A 16,389-nucleotide genomic window follows, 5' to 3' on the forward strand; every position below is an offset into this window, starting at 1 on the left:
AGTCACCCAAAGGTTGGCTGTCCTTGTCCTCCCATGCTCCCTGGCTGCTTGCCCTCCTTCTCTGTTCTACTCGGCCTTGCTGCAGGGACCTGCACATCCCTGCCCCCTTCTCCACAGGCTTCACTTCCCAGGGAGGCCAAAGGAGTGGGAGGCACAGTGCCATGCCACATGAGGCCTGCGGTCCTGGCCCCGGAGTCAGCAGCTTCTGCTGTCCCCCACACCACAGCCGCTTCCTCTCTCACACAAGATGTTTTCTTTGTGTCTGGCAGCTCCATCCCCACACAATGTCCCTGGGAGACAGCAAGGGGATTGGAGAGCTGGAGCCCCCCCTAGAGAGGTGCCTTGTCCCAGGGCTGCAGGCACCAGGTTTGGGGTGGTTTTGGGACACATGTGCATTAAGGACTGGGGGTGCTTCACTGGTGCACAGCCTTGCGTCAGCGAGAGCTTTGCGAGGCCTCTTGTGCCACTGTGCACATGGCTTCTCCCTCTGACGTGGGGGAGGTTTTGCGGCAAACACGAGCCTGTGCCATACCTGGGGCACGGTGCTGGCGTGTGTTTGTCATCAGCACATATATAAAGGCATCTCAGGTTTCCTTGCATGTCAGTGAGGCCCAGACACAGTCACGGCAGTGCAGACACCAACGCAGCAGAGGATGCTGCGCCTGTGCTTTCCCTGGGAACAGCGTGTCCAGGACTTTTCCATTTGGCAGGAGGTGCAGAAGGATGCAGGACTGCCAGAGCGTGGCTGCTTCCTGACGGTATCAGCCTAAATTTCAGTAAACAAATGGAGATCTGCGCTCGTGGCTAGGAGCCTGTCTTCGAAACATGAACTGCTTGTGTGACCCCAGTGCATGCAGCGTTACTGGAGAGCTGCAGGCGTGCTGTGCTGTGCCATCAGGACAGCTTCCCCGTGATTTGAAGCACACAGAGGATGGGAGCCAGGCCGTTAGCAGATAGAAAAGGAACCAGGGAGGCTGTGAGGATGGCTTTCCATCCCCCACCGGCTCCCTGGCAAACAGCAGGGATGGGATGTGCAGGTTTGCTTGGTGCACGCAGACAATGCGGGTGTTTTGGGAAGACGGGTTGCAGCCCACCAGAGAAGCCCCACGTGCGGGACCTCATGGCGACTTGCTTTGGGGGGACGATGCCCGAGAGTCCCCCCCCCGGCCTTCCCCCCGGGGCAGGGCTCGCCCTATCCCACGGAGGCAGCCTGAGGGCCGGGCCCGCGCCCCGCCCGGGGGCTGGGGGTGGGCTGCGGGGACCCCCCGCCGCAGGTGGGAAGCGCCTCCCGGGGCAGCCCCGGTCCCGCCCCGCCGCCCGCTCGGCTCCGCCCGAGGGCCCGTCCCGCCGCGGAGGGAGGGAAGGACAGACCGACCGGGGCGGGAGCCCGGCCCGGCCCCGCCCGCGCCCGCTGCGCCGCACCTGAGCGAGCAGCGGCGGCTCCGGTCCCGGTCCCGGCTCCCCCGCCCCGCCGCCCGCCCATGGCTCGGCCGCTGCCGCTGCTGCTCTGCCTGGCGGCGCTGGGCGCCGGCTGCCGGGCAGGGCTCCCCCCCGCCGGCACGGCCGGGCCCTCCGCCGAGCCGCTGCAGGACGAGGCGGACAACCAGGAGAACATCCTCTCCCAGGTGCCCGGGTGCGGGGCGGCTCGGGGGGCGCTGGGTACCCGCGGCGTGGGGCCGGGCAGTGGCGGGGCGGGGGGATGCTGGGCGCACCCCGGGCTGTGCTGGACGTGGGCACTCGGCGGGGCGGGAGGATGCTGTGCGCTCACCGGAGGTGCTGGGTGAGTGCAGCTGCAGGGAGTTTCCCCGCCCGGGGAGCAGCGAACTCGCTGCAGTCTGAGGGGGAGCAGTTCGCAGTCACCATCCTACTATTGCCCTGCGGGGACTCAACAAACCAGGGAGCTCCTTGGGAGGGGAATTGGTGGAGCCTCTTTGTGTGCAGCGGGGAGGGATCCAGGATCCAGGCTCTTTCCCCGCCAGTGGGATGCGGTGAGGTTTCTGTTAGATTTGGCCGATCAGACTGTGTGCTATTATCTGCCCTCGGAAATAGCTAACGTGGAGACTATTGGAAACATACCGTCAAAGTTATTTTTGTGCTTGGGCTTTCAGAAGCTCTGTCTGCAAATCTCTGTAAAGGAAATTCCTGGCATTGTATGGGGCTAATCAGAAATACTGCTTCACCACCAGGTTACGCTGCTTATAGGGTGGCTTTCAGTTGCCCTTCCAGCGCACCCTTACCCTGTTTGCCCACGTAAAGGAATTTTGCTCAGGGTAGCAGGTGACTTACTGGGTCTACTGGATGTAGAACATTAAAAGACAGCAGGATGGGGTTTGTATTTAAAATTGTCACGTTTAAAATTCAAAGCAGCTAGGTCTGTTTTATGCAAAGTGGAATAAAAAAATACCCTGTTGGAAGAAGCCAGTTTTTATTCCCCTTGTAGGTAGGGTCCAGGAAGCTCTGCACTCTCTAGAAAACTTCTTGGTCAGCGGATTTTGGAAGAGCTGACCAGTTTCCTCGAGGTTCAGGGTGTCCAAAGTGTCCTTGTTTGGACCTTGAGGTCCAGGGTGTCCCTGTCCCTTGCTGGACAAGCAGAGGATGAGAAGTTTGCTAACTGCTGGTGACCTGTGTTCAGCTGTTAGGTGACTATGACAAGGTGAAGGCGGTGTCTGAAGGCTCTGACTGCCGGTGCAAATGCCTGGTCAGACCCCTGGGCCGCGGTGCCTGCCAAAGGATTAACGAAGGCGCTTTCAAAGCGGAGGACTTCTACACAGTGGAAACCATCACGTCAGGACCCAGCTGCAAGTGTGCATGTGTGGCCCCCCCATCAGCACTCAATCCCTGCGAGGGTGACTTCAGGCTGAAGAAGCTGCGGGAGGCAGAGAGCGGTGACCTGAAGGTAGGAGAGCAGCTTTAATTTGGGGCGTTTTCTGGGAGGGGGAGATCTTCTGAGACCTTTCTTTCTGTGCTTTTTCTGTAAAACTTTTTTCCTGAACTTTTTTCTAAAAAAATTTTCCCATAGCTACTTTTATATCTGCATGTTTTATGTAAAAATCAAGCTCAGCTTAAGGGATTGATTCAAGCAGCTGCAGTTGATGATTCACTCAGCAACACACTGCCTGATTTATCCTGTGCTGCCTGGGGTCCACTGTGGCTGCCTGTGCTGGAAGCCCAGGAGGGACTGGGCTGCTCCCTGCTCTTTGTCCAGCAGTAAGCATCCCCAGGGACAACTCTGCTCTACTCAGCAGCTGCCAGGTCTTGTTCCCATCAGAGGGGGACTCCCGAGGACCCACGCAAAAAGCTGTTTTGGCTTCCATGGGCCAAAAGCCACTGATGCGTCAGCGTGAGGGTGTGTTATACAGCTGGCTGATGGCAGGATGGGTTTTGTTGTTTTTAATGTTGATGCTTCTACACTATTTAGCATTTTATCTCTTTGATAATATGTATGTCTTTTCTAAATACAATGGTGTTTGTTCTAAGTGCTCATGACTCTTCTTGGATGCTTACTTTTGCTGGTCTAGCAGCTGCCATCAGACCCTACCAAGTTTCCCAGTTTTTTGGGTAGGACAGCAGAAATCCCCCCCAAAGGGTCACTCTCTCGGTCCAGCCCTGGGGAATCCCCAGAGTAGAAGGTTTCGTGCTGGTGGCACTCATGTGGGTGGTGATAGGACGTACCCTGTGGCCGTGCTATTAGTGCCAGCTCAGGTGGGAAGGCAGGCATCCTGCGAGGTGCTGCGGGGCAGCCTCCTGCCAGGGCCATCACAACGGGTCTGTTCTAATTAATTTGGAGCTCAAGGATGTGTTTCTTCTTGTCCGACTGCAGACAGTTAGCAGTTCCTTGTCCAAGTGTCCCTGCAGCTAGGGAAGATAAACAGGCACAGGCAGACAATCCATCATTTCAGGGAAAGAGGCATCCCGGTCTGAAGTTGTTTGGTGGTCCCTTGTCTGCAGGAGAAGCCAGGATGTCTCACTTTGCCTTGGATGAGGAGCTGTGGTTAGGGGAGGGGACACCCTCCAGGGTGACAGAGTGGCCCCTGAAGTACCTCACCCGGAGGCAGGCAGAGGTCCTCCACCAGCAGCTTATACCTCTCTTGCCATCCTCTCCAGGGCTGGTCAGCCTCCAGGAGGAACAGAGTGGCGTGGCTAGCTGTGCCCTTGGCTCCTTCTGCCTCTTCCCACTGGGGAGCTGCTCACAGCCAGCTGTGGTGTGAAAGCTTGTCCTCTAGGAACTGGCCCAGGTTCCCCCGCTCATTTCGCAAGGATCTGTGGCCAAACAATTTCACAAGGTTTATCCAGATATACACACGTGGGGTTTTTCTTTGTTGCAAAAGTCAAACCCTGGGAGCTGTGAAAACAGGCTTGCTTTCTCACCGAGTGCGGAGTCCCTCTTGGGGTCGGGTGTGCTGGGAACAGCAACCTCTCATAGAAAAAGCCAGCAGGCAGTAAGGGACACAGCTCCAGTTCTTATGTGACTCATGAGGAGCAGCTCCCATGCTCTTCCTTGGGGGGGCCAGGAGGGACACGCAGGGAGGGACAGGCCAGGCCACCTTGTTGTTCCTAACAGCCCCAGGGGTTTTAGTCTCCTTGGTGGTCTGATGAGCATCATTCTTGCTCTTGCCTGGCCCAGCAGCAGGATGCATGTAGTTGTGCTCTATGTCTGTTGTGTTTTAACAGGCTTTCTTATGCTCTGACTCAAAATCCCTGCGTAGCTGTGGGAAGTTGCCCAAAATGAGAGCCCTCCCTTACGATGGGTGGGGCTGGAGGTTGCATCCCCAGGAGAATGGTGAGGAAGAGAGTGGATAAGCCCAGGGAGCAGGGGTATCCTGGGGACACCCCAGCACAGTGCCTTATGGCTGTGCTGGGTATCCCAGCTGAAGGTCTTTGTCCAATCTGTGCCTTTAATAAGGTCGAATGGGAATGCATGGACCCTCAGACAGTGAGAGCCGAAGTCTGCAGTGGGTGAAGGGAAGGAAATAGTGAGTTGATGTGTGCATCCGTAGGGTGTTTTGGGGAGGGTCAACTTGGTGTGGGTGGGGGTAGCTGACTCTAAGATATATTTTTGTGAAATTGCAGCTTGCTGCTCCCCTGCTTGTAGGCGCAGCATATGTTTTGGGGGTCTTGGATGCAGGGTCTGCGCAAGGAGCCTGTGCTCAGAAAGATTTGGAAGGTGGTTAATAAAGTCTGCAACCTTTGTGTGTTGATGGAAATTATCCAGCCTGGAGGGAAAGCGCATGTCTCCAGTGGCTGTCTGGCAAGTTGCGTGCATTGTCTTGGTTGTCTCGGTCCAGTTCCTGGTGGAAAGTGGATGCATAGCCATAAAACAGTCCTTGTCTCTTAATGCTGCCATTTTATCTGGCCCCAAAAAATCTTTCCTTTGCTGTCAGCTCCACAGGGAGACTGCAGAGGCTGGGGTGGAAACTCAGAGCGCTGCCAGCAGTGTTGCCTGTACTTCTCCAGTGTTTATGGAGCTCTGTTGACCAGTTTGTAGCTGCTGGGAGAAAATGTCACTGCCTTGTAGCAATTCCCACGCATTGAAAATACTTCTCAACCATCAGGGCTGTAAGGTCTGCAGTACCACGCTGTACGTGTAGGGACATGTGGGACTGGAGGGAACAGGCGTGTGTGAGAGCTTAGGCGGGGGATGGCCTGGGAGCTCTCCCCACCAGCCCATGCCTGGCTTGGTGCTGTCCTGTGCAGACTGAGCACCAGGAACTGTATGAAATTCAGAATGAGGGTATTGCTGTCTGGATCCCCAGGATTGGTGAGCAGGGGCTGGTGCTGGGCAAGCTGCAGGGATGCAACTCTTCCTGCTGCAGGAAGGAGATTAATTAAATACAGGGCATTTCTGAAATGGGTGATTGAAGGAGAGGGCAGCATCCCTTTGATAAAGTTGCTCTCCAGGGAAGCAAACTGTTAGCAGGCTGGCACTGAATTTCAGTTACTTCAATCTTGCATTTGTGAACACTTTAAAATTTTTTAACAAGTTTCTTCTTGTTCCAGGAAAAAAAACACAGGATGGCACAAACTCAAAATCTGATGTCAAATTCACTTTTATTTGAGCTGCCGTTTGCTTGTTGCCTCTTTTGTTGCCAATCACGTCACTGGTAGCTAAGCCTTTGGGCTTGTGAAAGAGCCTGCCTAGAGCTGGCAAGGAGGGCAGTGCTCCTCCTTGCTCTGCTTACTAATCCCCAGTACCCAAAACATGCTCTGGAACCCCTGAAGCTCTGCATGCCGCGCTCCTGACTGCAGCAGCAATGCAGCAGAGCTGTGTAAGGAAAAACTTGCATTTTAATAAACTTGTTGTGCTCAGATGCATGCATTGCCCTTGACCTTTTGGCTACAGAAACCACACAGGGTACTTTATAGCAAGTGCCTTTGACTGACGGTGTGTTCCCTTTGCCTTGCAGCTGTCCTCCATCATCGAGATGCTGGAAAGTGCCTTTTATGGCTTGGACCTTCTGAAGCTGCACTCGGTCACAACCAAGCTGGTGGGCCGGGTGGAAAAGCTTGAGGAGGTAAGATGAGTCCTGCTCTCCTTTGAGTTTGTTGCCTTCAGTGCGACTTGCCTCAAATAAGTACTCGTTACCTTTGGTGCATTCAGAGCCTTGTTCCTTTTGGAAGAAATGTTAACTATTTGGCTGAAGCTAAACTAGACCAAACTAGACTGCCCAAACTAGACCAGACTGGACTCTCCAAACTAGATCTTTACTGCTCCTCGCAGGCAGTGCCCAGGGCATCACCACCCTGTCAGCCTCACCATGCCCTCTCCAGTTCATCCCTCGTGGCCCAAACCGGGTGTGGGATCCTAGCTGTGGCCTCACCAGGACCAGCATCTCCTTGGGGTCCAAAGGGCCTGCTGTTAAGTTTTTCCCTCTTCTCCACTTTGTCTCTGCTGGCGTGATAGTTGCTCTCAACCAGGTGCTTTTGTGCTGTTTGATGTGGGGGTGAGCAGTTCAGGGCTGGTGCCGGGACATGCTCACTGGAACAGCTGGTAGCCAAGGAGGTCGAATTCCTTAAGGACCAAGTTACATCTTGGCCTGTGTTTAAAAAGAGCTGAACCCTCAGCACTGCTAAAAAGATAGATAAAGTGCCGCATTTTTTTTATTTTTTTTTTTTAAAAAGCAGACTGCCAGTGAAATCATTTTCACTTCCATACAGTTTAATATTTCTTTGGCTAGTACAACGTAGGGTTTGCAGTCTGCTGAGCTGTGCTCAGCTATGTAGCAACAGGTTGCCAGATTAAATACTGGAGTTTTCTCCCATGGTCCATATCTGGGACAGTAATTCCACATTCTTGTCGGAGCGGAGCAGTCCTGTTTGTCTGCAGCCAGGAGCTGAGAGGCGATGATTTATAAAGCCAAAATTCCACTTGCAAAGTGTTTTGGGAAGGCATGGCGTGCTCCATCCTGGGGTCAGGAAGGAGACAGCCGAGAGGAGCACGCTTGCCTGGGGACTCTGCTTTCCAAGCACTGTGATTGACCCAAAAGGGGGGAAAAGGGGTTTTGAGGTCTAAAAATAATAAAGCACCAAGGATTTTGTTTGCAATCCCAGCCTCTTTGTGTGGTTTAGCTTGTTTCCGAGTTGTTACTTGGGTTTGCTGCCTAGTCTTTGCTAATCAGAGGAGAGGAGGGAGGGAAGCAGGAGCTGTATTGCCAGCCCCGTGGTGCTTGTCCCCGGTGCGGAGCTTTGCTGCTGCGGCACTGGTAGCCACGGGTCTGGCGGTGGGGTGAGCTCTGCCCGGCGGCACCCTTAGCTGGGCTCATCAGGACTGAGCAACGGACTAGTCCTATTTAACTTCCACAGTTGCTGGATTAGGGATGATGGGGAGACAACCCTTTTTTAGTATCCTTTATGGATCTGTGGTCCACAAATTTGTCTCACCCTGAAACTGGTTGACTGAAAATGATGCTGTTAGACGTCATCACCTTTAAACTGGTCAGACCAGAGTGACACAGCCCATCAGGTCAGTGAGTGGGGAGTGCAGGTTCCTAAATGACCTTGCTGATGGTTGAGTCTGAGGCTAAGGTAACGTAAGCGTTAGGAGTTTGGATTGACAAACTTGTCATTGGCAAATGACACAAGTGGTTATTTCACATGCAGGTACCACCGCGCTCTTCTTCGGTACCAGCGTGGCCCTGTCTACTGGCCGGTTCCTGCACGGGGGTTCAGCATGAGCAGTGCTGGTGGCACTTTGTGCACATTGAGCTGACCTTGCAGTGCGCTGCTCTGCTTGCAGCCCATCGCAGTGAGGGAGATGGCAGAAAGCTCAGCCTGGCTGAAGTAGTGTGGTCAGAGATGGAGCAGTGAAGGTGTAGGAGGGGAGAATTCACAGATTTGGGTCTTCAATTTCCCAGAAGCAGGGCTGCAGGATCATGTAACGAGCAGCTGAAGCTGCCTGTAATCACTTGGACAGGATGGAGAAAGACAGGAGAGGTCTGGGTTAGATGGAGATTTCCCAGTGCCGCTGGGGCAGGGCAGAGCTCGTGCAGGCAGCAGGTGTGAAATACTTCCTGCTGTGGGCTTAGCACATAAATTCCTGTTGAGAGGAGGAGGATCACACCCTGCATTGGCCATGGGATCTGAAACGATAGACAGCTGAGATGCTGAACAAGAGCCTGGCATGGCTTCAAAGCATCGGCCTCCCAGGCAGGTGGGCTTTTGGCAGCTGCTCCCCAGCAAAGCAGCTGAGCGGCCTCAAGCAGCATCACAGGCCAGGCTTTGGTGGTGCCTCCCCACTCAAGGGGAGGCAGATTTTATCCCTAAGAGGGTCATAAGCCAAACATTACACAGAATAAGTGATAAAGGGCACAAGGCTGTTGGAATCAGCCATCCTCCCAAAAGGAGGAAGGTGTTGAAGCTGCTTCTGCTCCTGCACTGCTCCTAGGACAGCACCATGAGATCCCCTGTTCCTTTTCTTACTACAGCAAAATACTTGCTGAAAAGTCCCTGCGTTATTTGACTCAGCCTTAAAAATTGCACGATAAAACTGTGACTCACAATTAATTCCTGGGTAAAGACTGGGAGCTCAGATGTCCATGGAGGCAGTTGGGGGTTAACTGAGCTCAGGACGGTATTTTTGCAGAGATGAGAAGGCATTGCAACATGTTTCCAGTATAACAAGGTATTTTACACAAATGGTGTCAGTCAGGGTTCAATCCCTTGAAATACTTGGTCCACAGAGCTAGAGCCTTCGCTAGCAAGGCAGCTCCTCTGCTTTGTCTTTAGCTAACAGCTGTTGCATCAGCTGGTGATTCTGAGGTCGCAGATGGTGGTCACAGTGGGCTTTAGGAGAAAATAATGGCAGGATAGATTAAAAATGAAGGATTGGGGGAACTGTCCCCAGTCACTGTGCAAAAATGCTTTGATTGATGTGCCACATATTCAAAGCAGTTGCCTTTTAAGATGTAAGAGACCAAGGAGTGATGAGCAGAGACTGCAACAGCCCCTTGGTGGCAAGGTGTGCCTATGGTTGGGGGACTGAGAAGCACAAAGGGGTTTGCCTGCCCTGGGCTGCCCGACGAGCTGCAGCCAGCCCGAGCTCCCTCCCAGTCCCAGGACAGCTCTCTGAGGGTCACTGGCTCTCTTCTTCTCCCCAGATTCTCCTCTTTTCTGTGGGAGTGGAGGGTGGTGGGGAGGAGCAGTCCCTGAATGCAGGTGCTGTGTGGCCAGGCAGCAGGGCAGGACAGGGAGAACAGAAACCAGACAAGTGGGATGCTGACCTCAGGGACTTACCTTGGGGGTCAGGCAGGCAGTGGCCAGCCAGGATGAGACCCTGCTAGGAAACTGGGATTAATAAATGGGAGGTGAACTTGCTACTGTAGGCAAAGAATGAGAGGCTGGGGCTTTGGTTGTCTTTCTTCTTCCTTCCATGAGCCAGCGAGCATGGCTGAAGAACCTCAAGGCTGCTCTCCCACTCCATGGGGCCCTGTGGCAAAGAGTGGAGCTGGGATGAGTGCACCAGGGATGGCGTTTCTGGATCCAGCTGGTGTCAGGGGCACCTTCTTAGCAGCTGAAGTGCCCGGCTCCATGGAGAAGCCCAAGATGGGAGCACAGAGCTTGCTGGATCCTGAGCTGTGGTTTGGGGTTCATGGAGCATCCTTTGCCTTTATGTGCAGAAAAGTCTCCTGTCTTGCTTTTCTAGGGCATGTCGAGGAACTTCACACAGAAAGGCCCCTGGGCAGGAGCCAACGTGGAGGAGGGCCCACAGGATCACCTCCACAGGGACAGGGAGAACTGCTCCAGCCTCATTACCAACAGCCTTGCTGACATTGAGAGCTCACTGCAGCGGGACGCCGAGGCTGCCTACACACACGCAGAGGTATGACCGCCACAGTGGGTTGCACAGCTTGAGGTCGCTGCCGCCACGCAAGCCAGCCCAGAGGGTGTCTCCTGGATGTGGCCCCCAACAGGCCACCGGCCCAGGGTTATTTTCTTCTCGGCTTGACTGACCCTGTTTTCATGCCTCTGGCTCCAGCCTGCTTCTCTCGGCACAGCCCAGCTGCCGTCAGGACGTAGGAGGCAACAGGAGTGCGCTGCTCCCTGGGCCTCCCCCCTTCCCGTCGGTTTGTTGGTTTTTGAGGTCAGCGGCGGCCGTGCTGCTTGGAAAGAGTGATGTCATTGCGGGGCCGGCTGGGAAGTGCTGGGAAACTCAGAGCCTTTCATTAGCAGGGCTTGGGGGCTCAGTGGAGGGATATCCTGTCACCCTCCCTTCCTGGGGAATTACCCCTCCTCAGCCAGCTCCTGTGCCTGTCAGGCTCCAGGCGGAGATCTGGGCATCCTGCTGGCTCCAGCACCCAGCCCCAGACTGTGGTGGGCTCTGTGGTCTGTCCAGTGTTGGGTACATCGTCTGCCTGGGGCAGCAGCTTCTGTGCAGTCCCAGAGAGGGGTGAGAGGGGTGTTTTGGGAAAAGGCCTGCCCAGGGTGTCCTGACCTTGCCGCTTTCGTGGTGCAATCTAGGGTGGCCTCACGCTGCTCTGGTGCATACTGAGTGGCTCCTGGATCCTGCCTTTACCCCAGGGCCCTCTCTGCAAGGGCAAAGGAGGTGTCAGGACAAGAGGGGAATAGTTGCTGCATCAATTCCAGCTCCAAACAGGGGATCTCAGCTCCTGGGGGTGAGGACAGCCTGCGCATTGCTCCCCCAGCAGCTGAGAGCAAGCATTGCTGGTCCTACACAGGAGTGGTCTCCCCGAGCCCCAGTGAGGAGAAGGGTGGGCTCCCATGCACGTTCTGGGGGTTGGTGGGTGGGAAAATGGCACTGACCACGACATGCCAGCGCACTCTGCTTGGGGGGCGGCCATGCCCCACGCAGAGGGTATCCAGCAGCACTCCCAGCCCCTCTCCCCTTGCTTCCCAGGCCGTAACCTGAGCAGGGGCTCAGCTGCCCGCTGGAGAGGGGCCAGCCTGGCCAGGCAGGAGAGCGAAACGCAGGGCTTTTATTACCCGAAGTGACCTAATTTCCCAATGTTCCCCTTTTCTTGCTGCTAATTGCAGCAGGGCTGCAACGGAGCCCTGGGTTCGTCTTTTCAGCCAAATGGGCACCGCTTCAACCTTTGGGCTGTCTTTCCAATTTCCTTTAATGAGATGAAATCCTTTAGGCATGAGCTGCAGCAGCTGGTGGCTGCCTCAGCACGGAGCCCCCAGTCCCTTCGCTGGGGGGTTCCCCGTCCTGCTGGGAAGGTGTCCTCAGCCCCTCCGCTCCACCAAAGCTTGTCACGCACCAGGGACCAGCCACCAGCACCAGTCCCTGGCATGCAAGATGTCTGGTGGGTGGGCATGCGAGCAGTTGCAGTGAGGGGTGTACCCTGCTAACGCTGCCCTGGGGTCCCTCCATTCTGCCCTCACGACCTGCATCCCATAGGCTGTACCTCACTGAGCACTGAGTCCTGGGTTTGCAGGTCACCAAGGTCAGGCAGAGGCAACACTGGTCTGCCATCCACGCTGTCTCCTGGGGTGTTTCCCACAGCAGAAGGGACTGGGGTTGACCCTGAGAAAGGAGGGAAGGCAGAGTGTCCTTCCCAGCGCTTGGCTGGCCAGCCTGACCTGCCCTGTCCCCCAAAACACGGCTGTTCTGGCCCATCCCATAACAACTTCCTGCGTGTCTTCCAGGGCAAATATGAAGAAAGATTCCTGAAAGATGAAACCATCTCCCAGCAGATCAATTCCGTTGAGTCCCTCCCAGACTTGCATCTCTCTCCGGAGGATGAGAAGCCCAAGCAGCTCTTGCAGAGGAAGCTGCACATAAGGAGCCGACCTCCTTCCAAGCCCACCATTGTTCGAGGAGTCACCTACTACAAAGCCCAGTCCACTGAGTCGGAGAATGACATTGAGGAGCAACGTGAGTTGAGTTTAATCCGCATCCAGTGAGACAGCTGGCTGTGTTGTGCAGCAAAGCCACCATCTGTCCCTGAGTCCTGCCCTGTCCCTTGGGAACGTGGGGGCAAAGCGTGTGGGGCTACCATGGAGAGGAGGGCTTGGAGGCAGGAGGAGGTGGGATGATTGGTCCCTCACTGCTGTGCAGCCTTTAAGCCCTGTGCAGGGGAGCAGTGCAGTGTTATTCCATGGAAAATCCCTGGTAGCTAAGGAAATAGGTCACTGCTTCAGTTTAAAACACCCAGCATCAACACCTATCCAGAAAGTAAATGCAAGCTTATTACATGTGTTAGTCCTGCAGATCCACCTGCCTGATGACTTCCCAGCAGGTTTGTGCAGTGGTTGGGGTGGCAGAAGGCAGCTCAGGGCTGCGGCTGGCTGCCCTGCAGCTCACCAAGATGCTGCTCATGGCTCTGGCTGAGCAGGGGGCCGAGCCCCCAGGGACCAGCAGTGCCTGGCAGCGCCTGGCAACATGGGCAAACAAGGCAAGTGCCCTCCCTGTGCAAAGCTGGCTCAGCAGCGAGGCCAGCCAGCACAGCCATGCGTGGATTTGCGAGATCCCTAAGATGAGGAGGAGCAGAGGACACTGGTGGTCCTGTGCCCTGGGTGAGGCACTCACTTTGGCAGCCTGGGTTAGGTGGGTGGGATCTGGCTGGGCGCTACAGCTGTCTCCATCCTGCTTTGTCTCTGGGAGCTGGCGCGACTGAACAGTGGTCCATCACCTCCTGCTCTGCTTGGCCTGAGGTGGTGGACGTGGAAGTGATGGGGTCTCACTGACCTAACATGGGCACCATCAGCCCCTGCTGATCATACAGCCTTTCTCCGGCTGGAAATTAAGAGGAAAATCACATTAATTTAGTACAAGAAAGCTGGAGAAGTGGACGGTGGGGCAGGCAGAGAGTGGCCATAGGGGACCTGCTCCCCCTTGCTGTGGGGCTGACATCCATGCCTGTGTTTGGCAGCAGATGAACTGTTCAGTGGGGACAACACCATGGACCTGCTGATCGAGGACCAGCTCTTGAGGCCCAGCAGCCGGGCAGGTGAGGGCGTGAGGAAGCCCTCCCCCGTGGGATGGCCGCCCACCCCTGGCAGTGACCCGACCACTCCGCCGGCTGCCGACACAGCTGCGACAGCCACAGTGCCCCTGTCCCCAGCCACGTCCATGGGGCCCACGCCAGACCCCACCGCTGTGAGCTGGCTGACACCCACCCCAGAGACCACAACTGCCCCGACAAGGCTGGCAGAGGAGGGGACACCACAGCTACCGGCAGCCTTTGCCAGCACAGTGGTGGCCACAGCCATGGAGACCCTGGCCACAGCCACCAGCCCTGTCCCCAGCCCTACCATGGCCACCACCACTGGGACCTTGAGTGACGTGGAGACGAGCCCTGCCGCGGAGAGCAGCGCAGGCACGTGGGGACAGGGAAGCACCCCCACGATACCGATCAGCCCCACCATTCCTGCCACACCAAAGCAGGCCCTGGAGGAGGAGGACATCAGGAACATCATCGGTAAGTGCCTGCAGGTCTAGCTTTGCGCATGGTGTCTGACTTGTGCCCACAGTGTGTCCCGCTAGCACAGCATGTCTGGATTTGGTCATGGGTGGGAGGTGTTGTGGAGATGATGGCTGGACAAACACTTTTCTGGGGCAACAGATTTTACTTGCGTGTTTATTCTGGAACCTACTGGGGGCAGAAAGAGGCCTCCCTGGAGACAGACCAGGGGACAGGTCTCAGTCAGGGCAGGGACATAGGGCTGATGCTGCTGGGCCTTGTGAGGCTGAACCCAGGCCAAGGCAGCAGGGGTACCTGGTGGGTGGGCAGGGAGCTGGAGAGGGGGTGATGCCCACAGATCACCGGCAGGAGTCGGGAGAGCATGGCTGCCCTGCCTCAGGCCTCATGAGCCTCTCTCTGCCCATGCAGGGCGCTGCAAGGACACGCTGTCCACCATCTCTGGGCCCACCACCCAGAACACCTATGGGCGTAACGAGGGGGCCTGGATGAAGGACCCCCTGGCCCGGGAGGAGCGGATCTATGTCACCAACTACTACTACGGGAACACACTGGTGGAGTTCAGGAACCTTGACAACTTCAAGCAAGGTGGGCTTGCACCAGCCTTGATGCTGTGCTGGTCGCTACTTGGCTGGTCCAAGTAGCACCCCTGTTCCCTGGGATGCTGCACCATGGTGGGATGCTCTGCCTGGGGACCCCCCTTCTGGGAACCGGTACTCAGCATGTGGGGTTCACAGCACAGGCAGGTTGGGCTGCCCACAGTGGTTCTGGACTTGCTTGTCACCATGCCAGGCTGTGGCTGGTGGCTGGGAGAGAGTGCAGGCAGGGTGAGGGGCAGAGCGTGCTGGGGGTTGCTGTGGCCAGGCCACCAACCCCACGGTAAAAGGGAGGTTCTCACTAGCAAGGTGTCTCTGCTTCACAGGGCGCTGGAGCAATTCCTACAAGCTCCCGTACAGCTGGATCGGGACAGGGCATGTTGTCTACAATGGCTCCTTCTACTACAACCGGGCCTTCACACGCAACATCATCAAATATGACCTGAAGCAGCGGTATGTGGCTGCCTGGGCCATGCTGCATGACGTGGCCTATGAGGAGTCTACCCCGTGGCGGTGGCGGGGCCACTCGGACGTGGACTTCGCTGTAGATGAGAATGGCCTATGGGTCATCTACCCGGCCATCAGCTACGAAGGCTTCAACCAGGAGGTGATTGTGCTGAGCAAGCTGAATGCAGCTGACCTCAGCACCCAGAAGGAGACCACGTGGCGGACAGGGCTGCGGAAGAACTTCTACGGGAACTGTTTTGTCATCTGCGGGGTCCTGTACGCAGTTGACAGCTACAACAAGAGGAACGCCAACATCTCCTATGCCTTTGACACGCACACAAACACGCAGATCATCCCCCGGCTGCTCTTTGAGAATGAGTACGCCTACACCACGCAGATAGACTATAACCCCAAGGACCGCCTGCTCTACGCCTGGGACAATGGGCACCAAGTCACCTACCATGTCATCTTTGCCTACTGAGACCCCCTGCCATAGTGGGGCACTGCGAGCCAGGGGCCACCAGCACCTTTTATTATTATTTTTATTGTTGTTATTATTTTGTACAAATCAAAGAGTAAATGATGGATTTTGTTTCAAGCTTGTTTTTTTTTTTTTTTTATGGTGGATTGTAGATCGATCCCCAGGCCAGAACCACCCCCTTTGTCTTTGCTGTAACCTTGCTTCTGCTTTTCCTTCCCCCCAGGGAGGAGGCCCTCCTTCAGGAGGGCAGACCCGGCTTACCTGCTGGCAGAGGAGGAGGTGGCCCAGACACAGTCCTCCTGATGAGGTTTTTAGCTAAAGATGATCAGCAAGTGACCCAGAACCCAGTGCAAAGCTGGCCTTTCTGCTGCAGGCACCAGGTCCCAGTAGGATTCTGATGTCTGCCTCTCCTGATGGAGGGGGTGCATGTCCCGTGGGAATGTCCCATCTCTCGGGACCGTCTTCCCAGCTGATGGCCAACAGGCCCTTCGGAGATCCTGCTGTACAACGGGGCTGCAAGTGCAGCTTTGGCAGCCCCTGGTGCTGGCACTTATGCCAAGGACTGTCCCCACTGGCCGGGGCTCTGCGCTTTGCAACCTGCTCTGGGGGGCTGGGCACACCCCAAGCCCTGACTCATGTCTGGAGTGAACTGGCAGCAGCAGGGGGACACTGTAAATATGTGTAGATGGCTTTTGTTTGTTCATTTTGTAACCCAAACTAGCCACCTTTGGCATTTGCTGGGTGAAGGCTCTGTTCTGCTGGGCTGCCTGGGTGGGGGGCTGGGGGAGCCCTTGCTCCCCATTCTGCTGCTGCTCTGTCTCCCGCAGGGTCTCAGCCCGTGTGCCTTCTCACTGCCGCCCTGGTCCTGGCTGTTGGCCATTGGGAGCCCCCACAGAGGCACAGCCCCTGCCCTTCTAGCCCAGCAGCATCTTGTATTTACCTGCTGTTAATAATAAAAGATCAAGTACCTTTGCAGCTGTTTGGGGCT

At 55.9% G+C, this 16,389-nt stretch overlaps 1 protein-coding gene across 2 annotated transcripts; it reads left to right on the plus strand.

Moving 5' to 3' along the window:
* Window positions 1-1,269: 1,269 nt before the first annotated feature.
* OLFML2B (olfactomedin like 2B) lies at window positions 1,270-16,373 on the plus strand. 2 transcript variants are annotated; one of them, XM_064454718.1, is made up of 8 exons: window positions 1,270-1,625; window positions 2,633-2,896; window positions 6,405-6,512; window positions 10,139-10,315; window positions 12,103-12,331; window positions 13,332-13,877; window positions 14,289-14,465; window positions 14,800-16,373. In XM_064454718.1, the coding sequence occupies exons 1-8, from the start codon at window positions 1,482-1,484 to the stop codon at window positions 15,399-15,401; spliced, it is 2,247 nt and encodes a 748-aa protein (XP_064310788.1). In that variant the 5' UTR covers window positions 1,270-1,481; the 3' UTR covers window positions 15,402-16,373. The 2 variants fall into 2 exon arrangements, with proteins under 2 accessions (XP_064310788.1, XP_064310789.1); XM_064454719.1 differs by having other exon boundaries at window positions 1,291-1,625; window positions 13,329-13,877.
* The last annotated feature ends 16 nt before the right edge of the window (window positions 16,374-16,389 follow it).

Source organism: Phalacrocorax carbo, chromosome 6 (genome assembly GCF_963921805.1).
Source record: "Phalacrocorax carbo chromosome 6, bPhaCar2.1, whole genome shotgun sequence".
Taxonomy (NCBI): Eukaryota; Metazoa; Chordata; class Aves; order Suliformes; family Phalacrocoracidae; genus Phalacrocorax; species Phalacrocorax carbo.

Excerpts from the sequence above, each read along its gene's own strand:
- OLFML2B (XM_064454719.1), top strand. The coding sequence starts at position 1,482 with ATGGCTCGGCCGCTGCCGCTGCTGCTCTGCCTGGCGGCGCTGGGCGCC. Across the intron at positions 1,626-2,632 it reads AGGAGAACATCCTCTCCCAG|CTGTTAGGTGACTATGACAA; the intron begins GTGCCCGGGTGC and ends ACCTGTGTTCAG. Across the intron at positions 10,316-12,102 it reads CTGCCTACACACACGCAGAG|GGCAAATATGAAGAAAGATT; the intron begins GTATGACCGCCA and ends CGTGTCTTCCAG.